Source organism: Rana temporaria, chromosome 3 (genome assembly GCF_905171775.1).
Source record: "Rana temporaria chromosome 3, aRanTem1.1, whole genome shotgun sequence".
In the NCBI taxonomy this organism is placed as follows: Eukaryota; Metazoa; Chordata; class Amphibia; order Anura; family Ranidae; genus Rana; species Rana temporaria.
This window is the reverse complement of record NC_053491.1, coordinates 17015856-17041255: the sequence shown is the minus strand read 5'-3', so window position 1 is coordinate 17041255 and position 25400 is coordinate 17015856. Positions and strand designations below refer to the sequence as shown.

Here is a 25400-nt window from a genome sequence, read left to right as displayed (position 1 = left end):
GTACAAAGAATGTATTAAATTTCAGTTAGCGTGTTCAATAATTTTCCCTCTGTCATTCCATTTTATTACACATAACTTCATTCCTGAACTTAATTTGTTTTGGTTTCTTTGTATATATGGATTGGATGAGTTGTTACCGACATGTGATGAAAATTTCATGTCAAAAACACCTTTAGAAATATATTTACCTATAAAAATGGTGACGTGTTTAATACTTATTTCACCCGCTGTCTATACCACACAGACTCTGACCCAGATACATTATTTCTATGGCTTTGAGTCAGCTTGTTTTCATGGTGGTTTTAAGCAAACCGCATTCCAAAAATTTGGTCAATAACGGAATCATGCGATTTTGTGCATACTTTCTCCAGAAGTGTTGTCAAGTCCCCTTTTTTTAACCTTTCTTTTCATTGGTTCAGGGCAGTCTAAAAAAAAACCCCTCCGTCGAACATCTAATGCAACCAACCTAGTGTTGTGCAGACACAGTAGGACCATAGGATGGCACAACTGATACTTGTTCTATTATCATTACTGCTTAAAGTGGAGTTCCACCCAAAAATGGAACTTCCGCTTTTAGTGATGGCATGTCATTTTTTTGCGTGGGGGGTGGAGTGTATACCCTACAGCTCCCACTTCCTCAAGGGCTCCGCGGCGCCAGAAGAAGTTCGCCTCTTCCCCCTCCCTCCCTGCAAGCTTCTGGAACACGTCACAGGTCCCAGAAGATTGCCTGGTCATTCACAGCGTGCAGTGCGGTTCGCGCATGCCCGGCTGTGAAGCCACAGCCGGGCATCCACAGTAAGAATTCCGGCGCCGTGGAGAGGAGGGGGGAGAGGAGCGGGACTTCGTACGCCTGCTTCGCTGGACCGTGGGGCAGGCGTGTGTCTAATTATTAAAAGTCAGCAGCTACGCTTTTTGTAGTTGACTTTTAAATAATTTTTTTTTTTGGAGGAACTCCGCTTTAATTACAAGTCTTTGATCTGTCCCAGACGTCTAACAACTGTGCTTTTATCTTCTGCTTTAGGGCCTGTAGTCTTTACCAACTGAGGGGAAGTTGGACGGAAATGGGCAGTCATTAACTGGCAGGTGTTTTCTCCTCCCATTGTTCTTGGGGAGATAGCTTACTGCCTATAGTTAGTAGACATGTGCAGAAAAATTAATTAGTTTTGTCTAGTTATTTTGTTTTATATCGTTTTCGGAATTTGCTATTTGATTCATATTTTCCTGAATTCGGTCGAATTGAACCAAATTTCACCAATTCGGAAAATTCTAATCTTTTCAAAAGAGTTTCAAATTAAACTCAATTCAAAATCGAATGTATGCTATTCAAATTCTTTCTATTCCATACTATTTTTTTGTTTATTTTTCTGAGTCTATTATTTTATTTTTTGCTTTATTCTTTTATATTATATTCTATTCTTTGATTCAAATTTATTCTATTCAAATTTTGAAAAACTGTTATATTATATTCTTTTCTATTGTCTATTCTATTTTATTTTCTATTCAAATTTATTCTATTAAAAAATGTAATTTCAGGAGATGGTTATATTTTCTTTCTATTGTTTTATTCTATTCCAAGCTATTTTCTATTCAAATTTGGGAAATGGTTATATTCTTTTTATTCTATTGTTTTTTTATTTTACTGCTTTTATTATTTTCAATTCTTTTCTATTTGAATTAGAATTTACTCTATTCAAAATGTATGCCATTCTTTTTTTTCTATTCAATTTTATTCTCTTCAAAATAAAAAAAACTATTCAAATTGCCTACTATTCGATCTGAAAACTATTCGGATTTGAAAATAACTCAAATCGAAAACTAGTCCAATTCGATTCTAAAACGATTTGAATTAAAATTTCGTCCGAAATTTTGTTTTTGTTATTTTGGATTAGTTTAAATTTGTTACTATTAAAATGTTTGAAATTTGGATACATCCGAATTTCCGAATAACGTAAAATTTGTCCGCATTTCAATTCAACCGCACAAGTCTAATGGTTTGTTCAAGTCTCTCTTTTTAGGATATTTCCTGAAATTGCATTTGATTTGTGAGGCTCAGAATAGAAAGTTAGTGATTTCATTCTACGCATTAATCACAAGGACAAACATTTAAAACCGAAGACCATGGCCCGGATTCACAAAGCACTTGCGCCAACGTATCTCAAGATACGCCGCGTAAGTGCAAATGTGTGCCGTCGTATCTGTGCACCGGACCCATAAACTAAGATACGCCTAAAAACAGGCTTCATCCCGCCGACGTAACTTGCCTACGCCGGCGTAGCGTGGGCATATATTTACGCTGGACGCATGCGGCGCTCCCATTGATTTTCTATTCAAATATGCAAATGAGGGAAATACGGCGATTTACGAGCGTACGTGCAGCCGACGCAGGCTACGCGATGTGCGCGCAAGTTGTACGTGCGGCGTAAAGTTATGCCCCATAAAGGAGGTGTAACTCAGCAGCATCCATGCAAAGGGCTGCACCAGGGAACCCAAGCCGGCGTAATTTACGTTGGACGTGTGTGACTGGGCGTAGGTTACGTTCAGGGCGTACGCAGTGATCCGGCGTATCTTAGACAGTTGTTCCGACGTGGTTGTGAGCATGCACACGGGGGGATGCGTCCACATCCTGGCGCATGCGCAGTTCGTTATACGTATCTGTCTGGTGCTCGGCCCATCATTTGCATGGGGTCACGGCTCATTTGCATGGCTCACGCCCACTTCCACCTACGCCGGCATACACCTTCGAAACCCAGGGCAGTTTTGGGAGCACTGGCTTTGTGAATTCCGTGCTTGCCTCTCTGCGCTGCGTCGGTGTAGCGTACAGAAGATACGCTACGGCGGCATAAATGTGCGCCGCTGTCTGTGAATCCGGGACCATGTCTAGAAATCTGAGATCAGTGGCAGCTAAAAAATAGATGACTCACCCACACACGAATGGCAGGTTGAATGACATTTCTCACATTTCATGAAGACCGGGTTGTAGAAGGTCGCTGGCTCACAGTCAGGTGTACACACCGAACCTGAAAGGCTGCGAAAGAGACATGTAAATACACTTCAGTAATGGGTCAACATAATGAATGGCATTCATAGGCTGCAAACTGTACAAAACACTACAAAATGTGCACAGCACCAGTTCCCCAATGTATTATTTTCTTATGGCAACTGTCCCTGAATAGTGTTCGGATTACGCAGATGGACTTCTGATCCTGACCATTTGACCACTGTCCCTAAATAGTGTTAGGGTAGGTAACTGACCGACAGGAACTGTCCCTGCGCAGTGTTATGATTGTACTGATGGACTTTTTTATTCTGACCAACTGCTGGGAACTGTCCCAGAATAGTGTTAGGATTATAAAGATGTACCTCTGATTGTGTCAGGGCCTGGACATGAACCCAGGACCTCTGCTGGGTCTGGTAGTAACTCTTTTCGCTGAGATGCTGGACAGCTCCCTGCCTGATTGCTTAGGGAACCTTGCTTTGTGTCTTGTTTCTGGTAAACTTTGAATTCCTTGCTTCTCCCATGAACTTTCTACACTTCCTGTTTGCCAGATTATTGTGCTCTCTCCAGCCGATTTCTTGCTTTTGTCTCTCATGCTGCTACACATATCTTCGCTACCACTCTTTACCTACAGTGAGGGAAAACAAGTATTTGATCCCCTGCAGATTTTGTACATTTGCCCACTGACAAAGAAATGATCAGTCTATAATTTTAATGGTAGGTTTATTTTAACAGTGAGAGACAGAACAAAAATATCCAGAAAACCGCATTTCAAAAAAGTTATATAAATTGATTTGAGTGAATGAAGTATTTGATCCCCTATCAATCAGCAAGATTTCTGTCTCCCAGATGTATTCTATACAGGTAACAATGACCCGCGATTCTTCTGTGTTCACCGCTGGTTCCACGTAACCAGCATGGAACGCAAATGGCGCCGATATCGGAACCGACGTCAGCAGCCTGCGCCGCTGGATAGGTGCCTGGGCTTCTCTCACAGTTCTGTACAACTGTAGTGTGTATCCATGCCGCCACCCAGTGGTTGCCGGCGGTACTGCTTCTGATGTATAAAAAAGAGAGACCAGTGATATGTCTATAATGTTAAAGACCATATCACTCCTATGAAAAAGCAGAAACAAAGTTTGATTCTTCTTTTTTCATAGGAGTTATATGGGCTTTAACATTATAGACAGATCACTGGTCTCTTTTTTATATATACATATTTTCAGATAAATCACAGGTTTATTTATTTATTTTTGGGGGGGGGGGGGGGTTCTGGCATTCAGTTTTGAGAATCGTGAGGGAATCGTAATCTTTAGTCTAAGCAAAAGAATCGCGATTCTCATTTTGACCAGAATCCTGCAGCTCTACTAGATAATTAAAGTATATTCACCCACGCTGAATGACATTTAGTTTGCTAAATCACTGCGTGTCAAAACATTGACATTTGCCTTTTCTTTTTCTTTTACTTTTCATAAAATTCGTTTTTTTCTTACGACTGTTCTGCTGGTTCTGCCAGGCATAAATCACCCGTGTTTGGTCTCTACACACAGCAGCCAAGACCATTAACTCCTCTTACAGGTAGACATTTCATAACTTGACACCGTTGGGAGCGCTTGAAGATTTTGATCATCAAAATTCTACCGGTGCTAATTAGACACCATGCAGAAGCTAGCCGCTTTCATCCTACTGGACAGCTAGGACGCCAACGCCACAGTGATCTCCAAAGTATAACACGGAGATATACAATAAAATATTTGTCATAGCAGAGTAAGATTTTTATTGGGGATATGATCAATGTAAAAAAAATAAAGAAAAATAAAGAAAAAGACTATAAAAAATGTAATCGAATGCAGCTACCATATCTACAGCAAGAACTGACAAGCTACAATATAATACATTTTTGTTTTTGGGTTTAACTACTTAACCCCCGGACCATATTGCTGGTCAAAGACCAGAGCACTTTTTGCGATTCAGCACTGCGTCGCTTTAACTGACAATTGCGCGGTCGTGCGACGTGGCTCCCAAACAAAATTGGCGTCCTTTTTTCCCCACAAATAGAGCTTCCTTTTGGTGGTATTTGATCACCTCTGCGGTGTTTCGTTTTTGCGCTATAAAAATAGAGCGACAATTTTGAAAAAAAATTATATTTTTTACTTTTTGCTATAATAAATATCCCCCAAAAATATATAAAAAAACATTTTTTTTCCTCAGTTTAGGCCGATACGTATTCTTCTAAATATTTTTGGTAAAAAAAAAAAAAATCGCAATAAGAGTTTATTGATTGGTTTGCGCAGAAGTTATAGCGTTTACAAAATAGGGGGTATTTTTATGGCAATTTTATTAATATTTTATTTTTACTAGTAATGGCGGCGATCAGCGATTTTTTTTTCGGTACTGCGACATTATGGCGGACACTTCGGACACTTGACACATTTTTGGGACCATTGGCATTTTTATAGCGATCAGTGCTATAAAAATGCATTGGATTACTATAAAAATGCAACTGGCAGGGAAGGGGTTAACACTAGGGGGCGGGGAAGGGGTTAAGTATGTCCCTGGGTGTGTTCTTACTGTAGGGGGGGTGGGACTGACTAGGGGAAATGACTGATCTTCTGTTCATACATTGTATGAACAGAAGATCAGCATTTCTCTCCCTGACAGGACCAGGAGCTGTGTGTTTACACACACAGCTCCCGGTCCTCGCTCTGTAACGAGCGATCGCGTGTGCCCGGCGGCAATCGCGCCCGCCAGGCACGCGCATGGGAGTCGGGGGGGGGGAGAGCGGGGGGCGCACATGCCCCTAGTGGCCTGCGCGAGAGCCGACGTATAGCTACGTGCTCTCGCGCAGGGGAGCCGACCTGCCGCGGTAAAACGACGGCGGCTGGTCGGCAACCAGTTAATACCACTTTAAGGAGGGGGTAGTGAATTTATATTTTCCGTAATGAACACTGTCTGTCCTAACAAAGGGCGAAGATCTCAAGGCTTAGATACTGCATTATGTGGCAATGAGGGAAACGCAAGTCTGCATCTACTTTGTCACTCCAATATCACTTTATAATTGTTCAGAGTCGTCTGCTGTCTGCTCAAGGGCCTGCTCCAAAGACGAGCTAGAAAATATATATATTTTTTAATTACTTTTAGGAAAGCTGTGTGAATAGAAACGCATAACAGTGAAGTTTTCTCAAATTTGACTTCAAAAGTGGAAATATACTTCAAGCAGTGGTGGCCCATCCACTAGGGGCGCTGCCCCCCCATCCATGCGTCCAGTCCCCTAAACTGCATGCAGGGCGCCAGATACAAATTCCAATAACGGGGGTGTTTGTTTTATTTAATTTTTTTAAGCACGATTAGAGCCTGAGGCTTTTAATTGGCTTTAACAAAAAGGTGGGCTCTGGGATGCAGAGCACTGTGCCCTGAGCCCACCCAGTTATGTGACAATAGGATATAAATATTTGGTATTGCCACACAGTTTCTCCTCTCAGCCAATCAGGAAGCAGGTCCCGAGACCCGTTTCCAGATTGGCCATAAGGAGAAGCGATCCCAACATGGGCACTTGCCTTATGGCGCCAGCGCCGCCCAGGGCGGAAAATTGACCGGGACAGTCCCCTGCCCGACACAGGCGTTGCTAGGTGGGTGCGGACCACACCCGGGTGACATCCGCCAGAGGGGTGACACCCGTGGATAGCGGCACCACTATCACCGTCAGCTGCCCTGTTGATCTGACCTCGGTCTGTTTTGGTGGAGCGGACTGAAGCCGCCAGCGCTTCCTCCTAGCTCTTTACATACGAGGAGGAGGAGCCGAGGGACACACACCGATGTGTGTATACGTCTGCTGCCGCGCTGTTCTGAGGTCTGTACTGTACACTTTATTACTCTAAGTAGATGGACATGTGGAGGGGCGCTACGGGAGGGGAGAGGGGTGCCCATAATGATGCGGGAGTCTATACATACTGATGCGGGAGTCTATACATACTGATGGGGGGGTGTCTATACTGTGGGGGTCTGCACTAAGGGGGATTCTATACTAGTGGGGGGTCTGCACTAAAGGTGGGGTGTCTGCACTAAGAGGGTGGATTCTACACATCGGGTGTCTGTACTGAGGGAGGGGGTCTATACTAACGGAGGGTGGTCTGTACTTAGTGTGGGCTCTATACTAACGGAGGGTGGTCTGTACTTAGTGTGGGGTCTATACTGACGGAGGGTGGTCTGTACCAAGGAAGGGGGGTCTGTTCTTAGTGAGGGGGATCCATACTGCAAGAGGGGGATCTGTAGTTAGTGGAGGGGGGTCTGATATATGTAGCACCCCCTTTACTTTCAGTAAGGGCACTACGCTAAAGTTAGTGGGAGAATGAGAGAGATAAGTTGTTCTCATTCTTAATAGGAAATGTCGGAGTTGTAAGTAGCTATAGTGTTCCCTGAGGGGAATATCATGGGAGGAACGTAAGAGTGAAAAAGAAATAATCTTGGTTGGAGAAAGCATAGAATGAACATCTACGAAGCCATGTTCAGTCCACCATGCAAACTGTAAGGGATTATCCCTACCTGGTGGGAATAAGGGGCTATGAAGAAGGTGAAGTAACGGAAGATGAGGGGAGATCAGACCTGCAGAATATTTAACCGAATCCCATAACCAAAGGGAATGGGCCAGACAAGGACCTATAGAAGGCGGGCGATGTGCTCGAGGGAGCCATGGAAGAGAGGCTAGAGGCGTCGGGTGGGAGTCCACCAAATCAAAAGTAGCCCACAATGGCATTTGCTGTTTCTCATGGAGACGAGACAATGGAGCGATACCCGCCGCAGTATAGTAAGCAAGCAAATTAGGAACCGACAGGCCACCATTAATTCTGCGTGCAAAAAGCACCTGCCTCTTAATTCCACTGACTTTTAAGCATCCCTCCCCCCCAGGCATTTACTTCATCTCATCAGGTCTTCAGGGCAAAATGTAGACGGATAAGTTCACCAAGCTCAGGTGCGGCAATTAGTGGGCACAGAGAAGGAAATGACATACAGCTGACAGCCTACATCCTGCTGGATGAAGACTGGACTCACTATGAAATATGGTCAGACGACTCCGGCTCGTGTTTTGCTAAATCTAAATATCATCTTCATTAATTACAAAATCTACTTGGCAGATTATTAGCCTACACAGCTATGAACTTCTGAACTTGTCTCCTCCATGGGAGAAATCAAGAACATCTTATTAAATATTACATGTACCAACATCAAAACTGACTGCCAAGAGTACAATTAATATCAGATAAACCGCACATTTACCATTCTTCCAATAGAAGCGTTATTTGACACATTATTTATGATAAGCTCTCATTTGTACAAATTGTCCTGAAAACAATAATAATGATGTAAAAAAAATAATAATAATTGACTGCTCCCATAAACAGCGTACATACAAGGGTCACCATTGCCAACCGGCCCCATGCTCCAGGGGGTCTGTGCGCCCCCCCCATACGCATGAATAGCAGGGCGGTGGCAAGTACAGGAGGCTTCTCCCCCTCCTCCCTCCTGCAGACATTCAGTAGCTGCAGGAGGGAAATGAAGGGCATCGGTTTCCCCAACATTCCGCTCCCATCAACTCCCTACCCCTGTCCTGGGCCCCTGTGTGCTTCCCTGGCGCCCCCCTCACAGCGCTGCCAGGTTTCCTCCTCCCACCTCTAGTCAGCTGCTGTGGGGGATCTGTCATGATGGAGAGTGGGGAAGGGGCCGGTAAATGTGTCATTTACCAGCCCCTTCCTTGTCTTAATGAATAGAGTCAGTGAGTATTTCTTATTTTTTTTTTTAACTCAATCATATCTGGGGCATAGTAAACTATGTTTACTATGCCTCAGCTTATGAATGAATGGAAAGCCCTGTACAGAGTTATTCCTGTCCATCCATTCTGTGCAGCTGAGACTGTAGAGAAATGGCACATCAGACCCCTAATAGTTCAAAGCCCACCCCTAAAAAATAATAATATATATATATATATATATATATATATATATACACACACACACACATACATATACACACACACACCGTAAAAAATAAAAAAATACAAACAAAAATAAAGAATTACTGACACCAGTGGCAGAACTACCAGGGCCGCAAATGTGTTCCGTCACCGTGGGGGGACACCAAGACGTCAGGAAGGTGGCCTGCTGCAGGACCATAATAAAGGGTCCCACGATGAGAGTAAGGGGATCCGGGATCAGTGGGAAGGGCCCTTTTATGGTTTCTTGCACCAGGGCCCTAAAGGTTCTAGTTACACCTATGGTTCAGGAGTAAATAAACTATCTAGATTCCCGTCCCCATTTAAGCAGGGGAGGGGGGTGTAAAGGAGTCTGGAAGTTGCATTAGGAGTTAATGGGGTTTAGAGATCGAGTGGCATGGCGGCCCAGACTCAGAGCACATTATTTTAAATGGCGTGAGTTTCAGAGTTGATATGCCCTGTTGACCACTTAAGGACCGCCTAACGCCAATGTACGTTGGCAGAATGGCACCGCTGGGCACAATCACGTACCTGTACGTGGTTGTATAAAGCCCAGCTGTGGGTCGCAGGCATGCGCCCGCGACCCGGTCCGAAGCTCCGGGACTCGCGGATCCGATCGCCGCTGGAGTCCCGCGATCGGTCCCCGGAGCAGAAGAACGAGGAGAGCCGTATGTAAACACAGCTTCCCCGTTCTTCACTGTGGCGCTGTCATCGATTGTGTGTTCCCCAATATAGGGACGCACAATCAATGATGTCAGACCTACAGCCACACCCCCTTACAGTTGTAAACACACTTGAGGTCACACATAACCCCATCAGCGCCCCCTTGTGGTTAACTACCAAACTGCAACGGTCATTTCCACAGTAAAACAATGCATTTTAAATGCATTTTTTGCTGTGAAAATGACAATGGTCCCAAAAATGTGTCAAAATTGTCCGAAGTGTCCGCCATAATGTCGCAGTACCGAACAAAAATCACTGATAGCCGCCATTACTACTAAAAAAAAATAATAAAAATGCAATAAAACTATCCCCTATTTTGTAAACACTATAAATTTTGCGCAAACCAATCGATAAACGCTTATTGCGATTTTTTTTTACCAAAAATAGGTAGAAGAATACGCATTGGCCTAAACTGAGGAAAAACATTTTTTTTATATGTTTTTGGGGGATATTTATTATAGCAAAAAGTAAAAAATATTGCATTTTTTTCAAAAATTGTTTGTTTATAGCGCAAAAAATAAAAACCGCAGAGGGTGATCAAATACCACAAAAAAAAGCTCTATTTGTGGGAAAAAAAGTACGCCAATTTTGTTTGGGAGCCACGTCGCACGACTGCGCAATTGTCAGTTAAAGCAACGCAGTGCCGAATCGCAAAAAGGGGCCTGGTCCTTTACCTGCATTTTGGTCCGAGTCTTAAGTGGTTAAAGTGTTACTAAACCCACAATAGTAAAATCACTCTGTGTATGCAGCGAAGTATGCTTCTTATACTCACTGTGAAACTTAAGGGGTTAATCCTCTGCAGTGTATGAAAAGCTCGTTTAATCCTGACTTCTCTAATCCCCCACTTCTTCCACTGTCCCCTGATACTTTCCTGATAAAACAGAGCCTATGGAGTCAGGCTGCACATGCTCAGTTTGGTGTGTATTGCTAGAGAGGTTTTTCATTTTCTTTGGAGAGTGCATGTGATCAGCACAGGGCCAATCAGCACTGTGCAGAGGGTCAGGAGATTTTCAGTTTCATAGGACGGTCAGAAAACTCCTCCTACACGCTTTAGCCAATGCTAGGCTGGACACTGATAGAAGTCACAAGACTGCTATATACTGCTGATGAGAAAAGGTATTTATCAGTTTATATTTACTAAAACAAATTGCATTTCCATGTTCTGTGTACTGTGGGAGACCAGATATAGTGAATGCAGGGTGCTGGGTTTAGTAACACTTTAATGAGCAGCAGAAAGAAAAGTTGTTGCCGTCTGCAGTTGTCTAATGGAGACTCAAAAATATTTATGTTTTCATATATTTTTTGGAAATAATTATTTCTAATACGAACATTACATAAACTTGCTAAACGTCCTGTAGAATGTGATGTTCAGCTGTAAAAGCGACTCCCACCGATGACCGATTTTTAAGAGTTCACATAACAGTAATTAGATAATTGGTGTGTTTTTTTCCTAGTAACCACCATCTTGGATCTGGAGGAGGAAAATCTCCAAACGTCCGATTCGCTGGGCTTAAGCTGCGCCCAACAATGATAGGAGGGAACATGAAACCAAAGTAGGGAAACTTAGAATGCCTGATCCCAGGTAAAAAAATAAAATAAAAAAATGGTGCATCATGTTTCTCTCTAGCCATGGATGCCCGACTAGATTAGAACTAGGGTTGTCCCGATACCACTTTTTTTAGGACCGAGTACAAGTACCGATACTTTTTTTCAAGTACTCACCGATAACGAATACCGATACTTTTTTAAAAATGTGTCCCCAAATGCAGCCATGTCCCCCCACAGATGCAGCCATGTCCCCCACATATGCAGCCATGTCCCCCACATATGCAGCCATGTCCCCCACATATGCAGCCATGTCCCCCACACCTAGATGCCGCCGCCTAGTTAATCAGCGTGCGGGGAACATTACAGCTTTCAATTGAATAGCTGTCTGTTCCCCGCCGCGCCCAGACACTCCCCCTTGCTCGGGATTGGACGGGTGATCTGTCTATCAAAGTGAAGATCACCCGTCCAATCCCGAGCAAGGGGGAGTGTCTATACGCGGCACGGCGGGGAACAGACAGCTATTCAAATGAAAGCTGTAATGTTCCCCGCACGCTGATTAACTAGGCGGCGGGGCGTTGCGGTATGCGGCGGCGTATTGGATCTGGCATCGAGGGCATTTGCAGGAGTACAAGTACTCCCGCAAATGCTCAGTATCTGTCCCGATACCGATACTGGTATCGGGACAACCCTAATTAGAACATTTAAAAAAAAAGGTTATGCATTTTTGTTACATCCTGTTTCCCCAAAAATAAGACCTACCCCAAGACCTAGTGCGATTTTCGGGGATGGCTTCAATATAAGTCCTACCCCGAAAATAAGCCCTAGTTAAAGTCATTGTAAAAACATATAATCCATTTTGTAAAAAGATTATATAAATGTGCAGTGTCTCCCCTTGTATAACTTTATTGTGGAAAATACCTTATTTACAGTGCCGCTGGGATCTCACATAACCCGTAAATACCACCGCATATATATATATATATATATATATATATACATATATATACATATATATATACACATATATATATATATATATATATATATATATATATATATATATATATATATATATATATAATACAGGGCTCAAAATTTCAAGTCCTGAGCTACTAGCCAGGCCTTAGGAATTGCTCTCCACCAGCTGCCCTGCCCCGATTCTGCCCCTAAAAATGCTCTCATAAATATCTCATGAAATTACACTGTTAAATGTTTTATGCAAATTTAAGTTACAAAAATAAATATTAACAACAACTTTACCAGTGCCCAGGAAAGCAGCCTATCAGTGCCTCCTCACCAGAGGCCGCGATGTGCAAGGGGGGGGGGGCGCCGCGATGTGCAAAGGGGGGGGCGCCGCGATGTGCAAAGGGGGGGCGCCGCCATGTGCAAAGGGGGGGCGCCGCCATGTGCAAAGGGGGGGGCGCCGCCATGTGCAAAGGGGGGGGCGCCGCCATGTGCAAAGGGGGGGGCGCCGCCATGTGCAAAGGGGGGGGCGCCGCCATGTGCAAAGGGGGGGGCGCCGCCATGTGCAAAGGGGGGGGCGCCGCCATGTGCAAAGGGGGGGGGCGCCGCCATGTGCAAAGGGGGGGGCGCCGCCATGTGCAAAGGGGGGGCGCCGCCATGTGCAAAGGGGGGGCGCCGCCATGTGCAAAGGGGGGGGGGCCGCCATGTGCAAAGGGGGGGGCGCCGCCATGTGCAAAGGGGGGGGCGCCGCCATGTGCAAAGGGGGGGGCGCCGCCATGTGCAAAGGGGGGGGCGCCGCCATGTGCAAAGGGGGGGGCGCCGCCATGTGCAAAGGGGGGGCGCCGCCATGTGCAAAGGGGGGGCGCCGCCATGTGCAAAGGGGGGGGGGGCGCCGCCATGTGCAAAGGGGGGGGGCGCCGCCATGTGCAAAGGGGGGGGGCGCCGCCATGTGCAAAGGGGGGGGGGCGCCGCCATGTGCAAAGGGGGGGGGCGCCGCCATGTGCAAAGGGGGGGGCGCCGCCATGTGCAAAGGGGGGGGGCGCCGCCATGTGCAAAGGGGGGGGAGCCGCCATGTGCAAAGGGGGGGGAGCCGCCATGTGCAAAGGGGGGGGAGCCGCCATGTGCAAAGGGGGGGGAGCCGCCATGTGCAAAGGGGGGGGAGCCGCCATGTGCAAAGGGGGGGGAGCCGCCATGTGCAAAGGGGGGGGAGCCGCCATGTGCAAAGGGGGGGAGCCGCCATGTGCAAAGGGGGGGGAGCCGCCATGTGCAAAGGGGGGGAGCCGCCATGTGCAAAGGGGGGGAGCCGCCATGTGCAAAGGGGGGGAGCCGCCATGTGCAAAGGGGGGGAGCCGCCATGTGCAAAGGGGGGGAGCCGCCATGTGCAAAGGGGGGAGCCGCCATGTGCAAAGGGGGGGAGCCGCCAAGTGCAAAGGGGGGGGAGCCGCCATGTGCAAAGGGGGGGAGCCGCCATGTGCAAAGGGGGGGAGCCGCCATGTGCAAAGGGGGGGAGCCGCCATGTGCAAAGGGGGGGAGCCGCCATGTGCAAAGGGGGGGAGCCGCCATGTGCAAAGGGGGGGAGCCGCCATGTGCAAAGGGGGGGAGCCGCCATGTGCAAAGGGGGAACCGAGGACAATGATGTACAGGGGGCTGCAATGTGTTTTAGCGCAAACAAACAGAATATTTTACAAACTGAACCCCATGAATTTTAATTCAAGCCCCCGTTCTGTAGTTTTGAGTGGTGGATATTAGCTGGACTTTAGAATGTCGAATTCTATAAATCCCATTGTCATGCCAAGCAGCAGAAATAACTGCTTAGGGTCTTTATTGTTCTGGTGCAATGGTATGTACTCTGTAAAGATTACCTGAAGCCTTCTCTGCAGACAACGCACTTATCAGGATAACCGAGACATTTCTTGCAATTCTGGTGACATTTCAGGCATCGTCTGAGACCTTAACAAATACAAAACGGTTTAGAACAGAATAAACTCCTTATCCAAGTAAAGTCATTCAGTCTAAAGAAGATATATGAACATTTCATCTACAACAAAAAAGGGGGGGGGGGGACGGGACAACCGATTACAAGGATTAAAGTGGAGTTCCACCCATAAATATAACATTACATCAGTAGTTTTAAAAAAATGTCATTAGTCCTTTAAGAATTTTTTTTTTTTTTAGATGCCTTCAAAGTGTTGTTGCTAGGCAGAATAGTTAATCTTCCCACTTCCTGCACCTAGGTGCTTAAGCTTCCTAACCTACACCGCACAGACTCCTGGGAATGTAGTGGGTGTAACTTTCCAGGAGTCTGTGCACTCCCCAGTCTCGAAGAATCATGTGACTTGGACAGTACAGGTGCTGAAACCTGATCTGAAACCCATTACACTGCTTGTGCAGCACTGAGCATGTGCGAGATCTGCAAGGCTGAAATCCAGGAAGTCATACAGTCTGGCTTCATGATGCCCACACTTAAGATGGCCCCAGTCAATTTCTATTTTATAAAGTGTCTAAATGCTGTAAAAACCTAACAAAACGGACCTTAGTTTACAGACTAACTTTACTAGAATACATTAAGCTTGTGTATTACAGGGGTATTTATATTTAAAAAGTGAAATTGTGGCCGGAACTCCGCTTTAAGGAAGATAGGAGTGGTGTCCTGGATGAATACTTCTCTATTGCCATTCAACTTTTCTACGCTGTGATCCGATCCTCAACACATTCCTCCTCAAAAATGCTGCAGTGCCTTTTAACACCCGTATTTCACATGATGTGAATATGGACAGAACCGGTTGTGGGCTTCATAGGACATCTGTATCAAAGTCTTTCCTGCACTTTGCACCGTCCACTTACCAAGCAGTGGTAGATCGAGTGACCATTTCAGAATGCTTCAAAACACGGGGCAGTTACTGGAGAGGTCCAAGGCACATTTCTCCAAGTTTTCTGGCTACCAATGACTGGTTCAGCTGAAATGTGTCACTGACTCTGTCCATTCATAACTGAAACATCGTAACCTGAATGGAGAGGAGCCGCTGTCTCTTCTTCATTCATCTTCAGTGCAGCTGAGGCTGCAGAGAAAGGGACTGGGGAATCAGTGTCCTCACAGTCCCTTTCCCTGTATCAAAGGAGAGATGTCAGAGGTCTATTTAGACCCCTGATACCTCACCAAAGCCTACCCCCCGCAAGCAGGGTTGAAATAACATAAAAAATACTTTAAAATATTTTAAAGTTGTAGAAAAAAGCATTGTAAAAAAATAAATAAAAAATAAATAAATAATTATATATATATATATATATATATATATATATATATATATATATATATATATATATACACATATATACACACACACACACACACACACACACACATACACACACACAGTGGAACCTCGGATTGCGAGTAACGTGGTTAACGAGCGTTTCGCAATACGAGCACTGTGTTTTTTAAAAATCCTGACTCGGTTTACGAGTGTTGTATCGCGAAACGAGCAGGATTCAAGCCACAGCGGTGTGCAGTACCGTGTTTGGCCTGAGGTTGGGGGGGCGCTGAAGTCGAGCGGCGCCGAACGGTGCCGTTCGGAGCAGCTCGGAAAGACTCCGTTCCCGAGCCATTCTGAGGTTAGCCTAGCTGTCGTTGGGCCATTCCGAGGCTCTCCGGCGCGCCCCCACCTCTGGCCACATGCGGTATTACATACCATAGAAGTCAATGCGGAACAAATTATTTTTGTTTCCATTGACTTCAATGGGGAAACCTCGGTTTGATATGCGAGCGCTTTGGATTATAAGCATTCTCCTGGAATGCTCGTAATCCGAGGTTCCACTTGTGTATATATATAAAATTGTAAAAAAATTATATAAAAAAGATTGTAAGAAATAAAATTGTTATAACACTTCTGACATGTGCCACTGTCACATGACATTTAAAAAAAGTATCGGTACCGGTGAGTACTTTAAAAAAATAAATAAAAAGAATCGGTACTTGTACTCGGTCTAAAAAAAGTGGCATTGGTGCAACCCTACGTTCCTAAATCCTAAGGGTTCTATGTGCCAAACAGGTCATTGGTGAAGCCGGTATCTTCATGTGAAAGTTTAAAAAACACAGCATGAAAAGTAATAGCAAAGGAAACATTGGGACAGAAGACGAGAAGAGTAAGAACAAAGGCTGTCCCATATTTACTTTCATCGGCGTATGCTCCTGCTGCACATGTGGTCGTACAGGAACTGCTCTCCGGCTGAAGGTAGAAGCCTCTCTTACAGGAACTGCACTGGTTCTGACCTCTTCCAAAGCAGGTTTCACACCCTCTATGGCAACGCCTGCACCTTCTGCCAGCCACGTCTGTCATGAACCCAGACGGACAGGTACTCACACATTTCCTGCATCGAACCAAAAAACGAAAGATCACCAGTAAAATAAAAGATATATGAGGTGACCATGAAAATACCTAAACGTCCACCAGACCTTCATAATGGGTATTGGTATCTGAGTCACATTACTATTATATTCCAGTTATTTGGTTTAAATTATAATTTTGCCCATTGGGGAGATTTCTTTTTACTTCTGGTCATACCGCCCTTCACATTAGGGTCCCCAACAGAGCCCGCCCTTCACATCAGGGTCCCCAACAGAGCCCACCCTTCACATCAGGGTGTTCATCAGAGACCACCCCTTACATCAGGGTCCCCAACAGAGCCCACCCTTCACATCAGGGTCCCCAACAGAGCCCACCCTTCACATCAGGGTCCCCAACAAAGCCCACCCTTCACATCAGGGTCCCCAACAGAGCCCACCCCTTACACCAGGGTCTTCATCAAGTCCACCCCTTACATCAGGGTCTTCATCAGAGTCCATCCCTTACATCAGGGTCTTCATCAGAGTCCACCCCTTACATCAGGGTCTTCATCAGAGTCCACCCCTTACATCAGGGTCTTCATCAGAGTCCACCCCTTACATCAGGGTCTTCATCAGAGTCCACCCCTTACATCAGGGTCTTCATCAGAGTCCACCCCTTACATCAGGGTCTTCATCAGAGTCCACCCCTTACATCAGGATCTTCATCAGAGTCCACCCCTTACATCAGGGTCTTCATCAGAGTCCACCCCTTACATCAGGGTCCCCATCAGAGTCCACCCCTTACATCAGGGTCTTCATCAGAGTCCAACCCTTACATCAGGGTCTTCATCAGAGTCCACCCCTTACATCAGGGTCTTCATCAGAGTCAACGCCTCACATCAGTTTCCTTGACAGCATTCACCCCATACAAAACTGGTCCAAAGAGTCCGAGTCTGAGAATATACCACTAACCCTCAGGATGTGCGCAATAAAATCTTGCAGCGGGCCAGATATGGCCTATAGTTTGGAGACCCTCTGCTCTAAGAAATAATGGTCAGCCATATCGTGTGTCATGGCCTATGGTTTGGTCAGTCACATGGACGCAGTAGTTTTCTTTCTAGGGTTGATCGGTTAGTTATTTTCAGAAAAAAATATAATGTTAAACACACCCTATGCTGACCAATCAGAATGACTCTGATCCATCCCAGCTTTCCTAGGGAGGAAGAACAGCATGGTTTTCAAACCCTATGACCATTGTACTGGGCTGCATTAATAGTGAAACTGGGGAAGAGATTTGTGACAGGGGTCACTTTGGGTGGGGGGTCTGTGCAACTCAGCTTGCCTTGGAGAGCTCTGGATGTTCCGTGTCCAGCATCCCGGGACCCCCTTATGTGTAAATCACCCTGTGTCTCTAATAGGGGCAGAGGGTGAATGAGAACCCCACTATGATCTGTGCTAGTCAGACTCAACGTTGTATATATTGTGTGGTCTCATGCTGTTGTGTACTATTTACTGTGATGGTTTGGGGTGTAACTGTATTTTATTGTGGCTGTCTGCCTCAACTATTATGGGATGTGCAAGTTTGTTTGCTGTGAGGAAAGATGGAGGGGGACTCCTCCAGCAGCCCCCCGTTGAAAAGACTGTTTACGGATGAGAAGTTTGAACACACCTGACCTGTGTGCCCATTGTCATTGGACAGTTTAACCCGCCATGTTTTCCAAGGGTGGGGGGGGGGGGGGAGTGTTTTGAAGTGAGATATCTGAGTAATATGTGCTCGAATAAAGTAGGCTGGTTTTTACTCGACTATTTTTTCGGAAATTCGGGAAAATAAATAAAAAAAATTTAGTTTTTGTTTCATTCATTTTTTTTTTTTTTCGGAAATTCAGAAACAATTTTTTTCCCCGTTTTATATGTTTTTTTGCTTTTTTCGGAAATTTGTAAATTCGGGAAATTAAAAAATTCGGAATTCCAAATTTCCGAAAAAGCAAAAAACGAATAAAACAAAAAAAGGAAATTTCCGAAAAAAAAACGAATATTAAAAAACTGATTTTCGGAAATTCAAAAAATTCGAAAAAATTTAAATTTAAAAAAAAGAAATGAAAATTCCACAATTTCGAAAATTCAGATTTTTTTTTAATTTTCGAATTTTAAATTTTTTTTTTTTTTGAATTTTTCAAAAATCTAAATTTCGAAAATGAAAAATTCCAAAAATCGAAATTTCGAAAGTGAAAAATTCGAAAATGAAAAATTTGAAATTTCGAAAATGAAAAATTCGAAAAATCGGAATTTCGAAAAATCGAAAAATCGGAATTTCGAAAAATCGGAATTTCGAAAATTCGAAAAATCGGAATTTCGAAAATTCATAGATTCGAAATTTCGAAAATCTAAAATGAAAAATTCGAAAATTAAAAAAAAAATTTAAAATTAAAAATTTATAAAATTGAAAGATTCGAAAATAAAAAATGAAAAATTGGAAATTTCGAAAATTCGGAATTTCGAAAATTAAAAAAAAAACCGAAAATTCGAAATTGAAAATTCGGAAATGTAAAAATTCGGAAAAAACCTGAAAATTCGAAAATGGAAAAATTAAAAATTTGGAAATGAAAAATTCGAAATTTTGAAAATCGAAAATGAAAAATTCGAAATGTCTAAAATTCGGGATTTTTACAATTAAAAAAAACCGAAATTCGGAAATACGAAAATTCGGAAATACGAAAATTTGCAAATTAAAAATTCGGAAATTTCAGAAGTCCGAAAATTCGGAAATACGAAAATTCGGAAATCCGAAAATTCAAAATTTTCCGAAGTCCAAAAATTTGGAAATAAAAAATTAGTTATAACGAAAATTCGAAATTAACGAATTTCCGTTAAAAAACGAATTAGAAACCAAACGAATTGCACATGTCTACTGGTGTTGTCTGGTGACTGGCGGGGCTAAAGAGTCTTGGATAGTGCTGGTTCTGGACAGAGGAAGCATTAACGGCGGACATAGTCCTGAGTTCGTCACAACTGGTGATTTACACATAAAAGGGGTCTCTGCAGGGCCGGATTAACAATGGGGCTGATGGAGCTGCAGCTCCAGGCCCCTTTCTCAAGATAGGCCCATTTTTTTTTTTTTTACGATTTTTTTTCTAAGATCGAATTTGGGGGGTTGTAGCTCGATGACCAGAGGTCACAGAAACCCCACATTTGGGGGTAGGCATGGGAAGAGCTACCCCACAACTGGTTAAAATGTGGGACGGCTATCATTTATGGTTCCGGAGATACGGGCCTGCTTGCACAGCCTGTCAGAAGCTACATTCAGAGCGGCCAATATAAATACAAGCTGACACACTACAGCAGACTGATAGGATCACAGTGCTTATAATAATTATTTGTATATTACTCATGGTAATTAACCCCTTGCCACCCAGGCCAATTCTGACACTTCTCGAATACATGTAAAAATCATCATTTGTTTTTTGCTAGAAAATTACTCTATGGTGGTCTTTGCACTTTTTATGTTGCACGGTACAGAGCTGCACTATTCTGGCTAAAATGAGAATTGCAATTTTTTTGCTTAGAAGATAGATCACGATTCTCTCACAATTGTTGCGGCGTAACATCATCTTTCACATAAAAAAAAAAAAAAAAAAAAAAAAATGGGCTAACTTCACTGTTTTGTTTTTATGGTTTTTATTATTCATTGAAGTGGGCAAATGCAGTGTGACATAACATATTGCAGCAATAGCCATTGTATTCCCTAGAGTCTCTGCTAAAATATATATAATGTTTGGCAGTTCCAAGTAATTTTCTAGCAAATAATATTGCTTTCTAACTTAAGAAACAAGTGTTGGACTTTAAGTGGTTAAATTTAGTTACAATGTTAGTTAGTTACAATGTTTCATTTTGTTTACAAACTTTGCAGACTGCCCAGATTTGTTCTTTACACACAGAAGTGTATCCCTTTGATCTAAGAAGGAAGTGTCAGTTACAATATTTTCTTTTGACAGCTGAAAGTCTCTCCACTTGTTATCTGAAAGAATCAGCAAACTCTGCATTGAAGATCGTCAGGGGGGTTGAATCGAGATCACGATTTTTTTAACGATTAATTGTGCAGCTCTTGCACGGTATTTGCGCAGCAATTTTTCAAACATGTTTTTTTGGAAAAAAATGTTTCATTCATTAAAAAAACAGTTAGTTAGTTAAGTTAGCACAATTTTTTTTGGTATCCTAAGCGATGCTTTACATTTTTTTAGGTTACATGTTTAGAGTTACAGAGGAGGTCTAGTACTAGAATTATTGTTCTCGCTCTAACGATCGTGTCGTATGTAACCTGTGTGTATCTGGCTCTGATACTACCCGTGCCTACCCAGCCACTGACTAGTATCTCTCCCCAGCCTGTCCCCACACACCCTCTCACCTGCTGACCTGTGGATGGGGGAATCACTCATGCAGTGTTATTGTGTTCTGCCAGTGCGTACAATGATCAGTGTTGCTAACTTTAGCTGGCAGCACTGATTGTTTTAAGAAAAAAAAAACAGGCTGGTTGTACTCAAGTTGATTAATAGATTGACTTGTGTAAAACCAGCTAGCCCATACATAGATTGACTATGGCTGATCTCTGCATAATTGGCGTAATTTCAATCCATGTATGACCCGCTTAACCACTACTCAGTCCCTAAATATCCTTCCACTCCTGTACATAGTGCTCACTGTCATACTCTCCACACTCCTCTCCTGTACATAGTGCCCACTGTCATACTCTCCACACTTCTCTCCTATACATAGTACCCACTGTCATACCCTACACACTCCTCTCCTGTACATAGTGCCCACTGTCATACCCTCCACACTCCTCTCCTATACATAGCGCCCACTGTCATACCCTTCACACTCCTCTCCTGTACATAGTGCCTGCTGTCATACACTTCTCTCCTGTACTTAGTGCCCACTGTCACACTGTCCACACTCCTCTCCTGTACATACTGCTCACTGTCATACCCTCCACACTCGTCTCCTATACATAGTGCCCACTGTCATACCCTCCACACTCCTCTCCTATACATAGTGTTCACTGTCATACCCTCCACACTCCTCTCCTATACATAGAGCCCACTATCATACCGTCTACATTCCTCTCCTGTACATACTGCCCACTGTCATACCCTCCACACTCCTCTCCTGTACATACTGCCCCATCATACCCTCCACACTTCTCTCTGGTACGTACTACCCTCTGTCATACCCCCACACTCTTCCTGTACATACTGCCCATTGTCATACCCTTCACACTCCTCTCCTGTACATAGTGCTTTTTTCCGTACCCTTTGTACTCCTCTCCTGTACATAGTGCCCACTGTTAGACCCTCCACATTCCTCTCCTCACCTGCACATACTTCCCACTTATATACCATCCATACTCCTCCCCTATGTCGCTTACCCACAAAAACAGTTCTTTAAAATTATACTGAATATCCTCAATGTTACCAGCTCTAGAATGGACACACTTTTGTTAGTTCAACTAAAGGAAATCTCAGTTCTCATATTTGTTCTGCCCCATTATTAGTACTCATTTAATTTTGTGATTGCTACTATGATGTATAGAGGAACATCGGGGATCTCAGCTACTCTAAATATAGCACTTATATAAAAAAGTGGCCCTGAAAATATTTTTTAAATGTTGGCAACTGTGCACTTAGGCACTGCCCAAGGGCCACCGTCCACCGGGTCAGTAGGGGGCCCCATGAGAGGCTCCTGTGATAATACTTTTTAGAGGCCCTGGGGTAGGTTATGCCACAACGTACAAGTATGCACAGCATATTTGCACATTAGTGTACACTTCAATTTTCAGACTGAGCCCTCCAGTGCTGCGATGAATCAGGCGGGGCCTGGACACTTCCATCTTCACCCGGTCTTCCTTCTGGGTTCTGTGCCTTTGGTCACTTGCCTTGGCTGGGCTGCGTTCATGTCATTCCCACGCATTTATTTATTATTTATTACACCCCATTCACACCTCCGCTATAAAACGCCCGACGCCGGCCGCTCGTGCCACTGGAGAGGAGAATTCCCATTGCTGTCTATGAGATGGTTCACATCTCATAGACGCCGTACACCTGCGGCATGAAAAAAAGTCCCGGACCCTTTTTTTTCAGGCGGCATTGGCGTTCGGCCATACAAAGCAATAGGAAGGATTTGTAAAAAAAAAGTTACACTATTCGCGGCAAAATACGCCGCGTACGCGGCGTTACTTGTCGCGGAGGTGTGAATGCAGCCTAAGGCCCCACCAAAATCCTCAGCACCAGGCCCATGATGTTCTTAATCTGGCCCTGGGTCTCTGGATGCTGGACATGGAGCCTCCAGAGCTCTCCAAGGCAAGCTGAGTTTCACAATCCCCCCACCCAAAGTGACCCCTGTCACAAGGGGCTCCAAACCCCCCACCCAAAGTGACCCCTGTCACAAGGGGCTCCAAACCCCCCACCCAAAGTGACCCCTGTCACAAGGGGCTCCAAACCCCCCACCCAAAGTGACCCCTGTCACAAGGGGCTCCAAACCCCCCACCCAAAGTGACCCCTGTCACAAGGGGCTATAGGGAGAATGTAGGGTGTTCCTTTAACTTCATTCTTCTGAAAAGGTGAACTAACCCTTTAAGGCTGGCAACAGGTCACTGTCATGTCTTATTCCAAACAGTACATGGTATGCACCAACTTACCTGCCGGATTTGACACTGCCAAGACTATAGTGAACACAGCTGAGACACTGATCAGCGCCGGGCCCGTCGCATCCTCTGTCCCCGCACTCGGTGTGGCACGGACCTTGGAAACACAAATATTTATTTCTAAATGAAAAACCAAAAGGACCGGAGGAGGAACATTAGAGAGTGAGACATGCAGTGCTACAATGACTCGGCCATACGGAGACACAAACAGCATTACTGGCTCATAAAATGAAAACACTGAAACATTTTAATTGGATTAAAATGACACCAAGTCCAACACATTCACACTTGGCTATCATATGCAGATTTCAGTTTAACAACATCTAATTTCGCAGTATGTAAAAAAAAAAAAAATATATTGCGACATTGCTAATTGAAGCCACATGGAAATGTAACTAGCATGTTTAACCACTTAAGGACCGCCTGACGACGATATACGTTGGCAGAGCGGCACGGCTGTGCAAAAGGACGTACAGGTACGTCCCCTTTAAGAGCCCAGCCGTGGGTCACGCTCACAGCCCGGTCGTGAGCTTCGTGACCGTGCCCGCAGACCCGATCGCCACTGGTGGCCCGCAATCGGGTCACAGAGCTGAAGAACGGGGGGGGAGGTAAGTGTAAACAAACCTTTCCCTGTTCTTCCTAGTGAGACTGTCACTAATCGTCTGTTCCCTGTTGTAGGGAACGACGATCAGTGACGTCACACGCCCAGCCATGCCCCCAAACAGTAAGAATCACTCACTAGGGCACACTTAACCCGTTCAGCGCCCCCCTACAGGTTAACCCCTTCACTGCCAGTGTCATTTTCACAGTAATCAGTGCAAAAAATCGCTGATCGCCACCATTACTATTTTTATTAGTAAATAAAAATGCCATAAAACTATCCCCTATTTTGTAGACGCTATAGCTTTTGCGCAAACTGATCAATAAACGCTTATTGCGATTTTTTTTACCAAAAATATGTAGAAGAATACGTATCGGGAAGTGGGATCTGCTTCCTCCTCCCCCTGAAAGGTACCAAATGTGACACTGGAGGGGGGGGGGGGGTCGGATTCACAAAAGTGAAAGTTAAATTTTTGGGTGGAACTCCACATTAACATTCATTACTACATCCATAGCTCCCAACCGTCCCTGATTTCGGGGGACTGATCCATAGAGTTGTATATAAAATGCACTTTTTATCTTTCAAAAAGTGTTTCCCCGTGCTAAACCTTTCATCCAATTTCTAAATTGCTGCATTTATAAATTTTATAAGCCAATATAAAGGAATAGTAGTGGTAAAAAAAATCCTTGTGGATTTAATCAACCTTCTTTGGTTAAAGCAGAGGTTCACCCTCAAAATGAACTTTCCAGCATCCTTAACCTCCATCCCATTTAAGCATCATAGCGTTGAATTTTTTTTTTTCAATGGTCCCTTACCTGTAATCTGCTGTGCTTCCGGGTTTCCATCCCAGCGGGGAGTGGGCGTGCCGCTATTTTCCCCGACGGCGCCGTGCATTGTGGGCGCTGTTTGTTTGGTCTTCATGCAGTGACGTGTGGGCCAATCATAGCACAACAACAGAACTAGCTGCGCGTGTAGTCTCGCGCTAGCTGTGCTGTCACGTGACGCTGCTCAGAGCGTTCTGAGCTGTGCTGGTAAAGAAGGACTAGTGTAACATCACAGCGGGGCGTGTCCTTTTCTGGACACCGCCGGCCGTTGTGATGGCAACTGCGCAGTGTTGACGGCGCGGCTCGCCGTCAACACTGCGCATGCACGGGATTACGCGGTGAATGCTGGGACATCAGCATTCGCCGCATCCCGGAAGACATACAGGAGGGCTTCAGAGTGCCCACAATAAAGATGGCAATGTCCATCACACAGTTTTATAAAATATTCTTTCCTGGCAAAGCACGATCGTGGCGGCTGCAAAATCGGCACTAGTAAGTAAAATTTGTATTTAAACACCAGCAGAACCTCCGCTTTAACTCTCCTTTAAGGGGGTGTGGCAGAGGGCGTGTCCTATGTCTACATACATTTGTTAGTAGGTGTCCCTCATTCCCATCTCAAAATGTTGGGAGGTGTGCTACATCCATAAGAGCACCAAAATCTCTTGACACATTATCGTTATCCCTGGAATAACACGCACCCTAACTTTAAGAGAGAAGTTTCAGGAAAAAAAACTTTCAG

General features: G+C 44.5%; 1 protein-coding gene across 1 annotated transcript in view; it reads right to left on the bottom strand.

Moving 5' to 3' along the window:
* Positions 1-25400, bottom strand: part of PCSK6 (proprotein convertase subtilisin/kexin type 6) — a 314800-nt gene that overhangs the window by 20459 nt on the left and 268941 nt on the right. The window contains exons 15-18 of the mRNA XM_040342313.1: positions 23231-23333; positions 16387-16583; positions 14078-14165; positions 2922-3025 (exon numbers count right to left, since the gene is read on the bottom strand). Of these exons, the coding sequence (XP_040198247.1) occupies positions 2922-3025; positions 14078-14165; positions 16387-16583; positions 23231-23333 (492 nt within the window). The remainder of the gene's footprint in view (positions 1-2921; positions 3026-14077; positions 14166-16386; positions 16584-23230; positions 23334-25400) is intronic.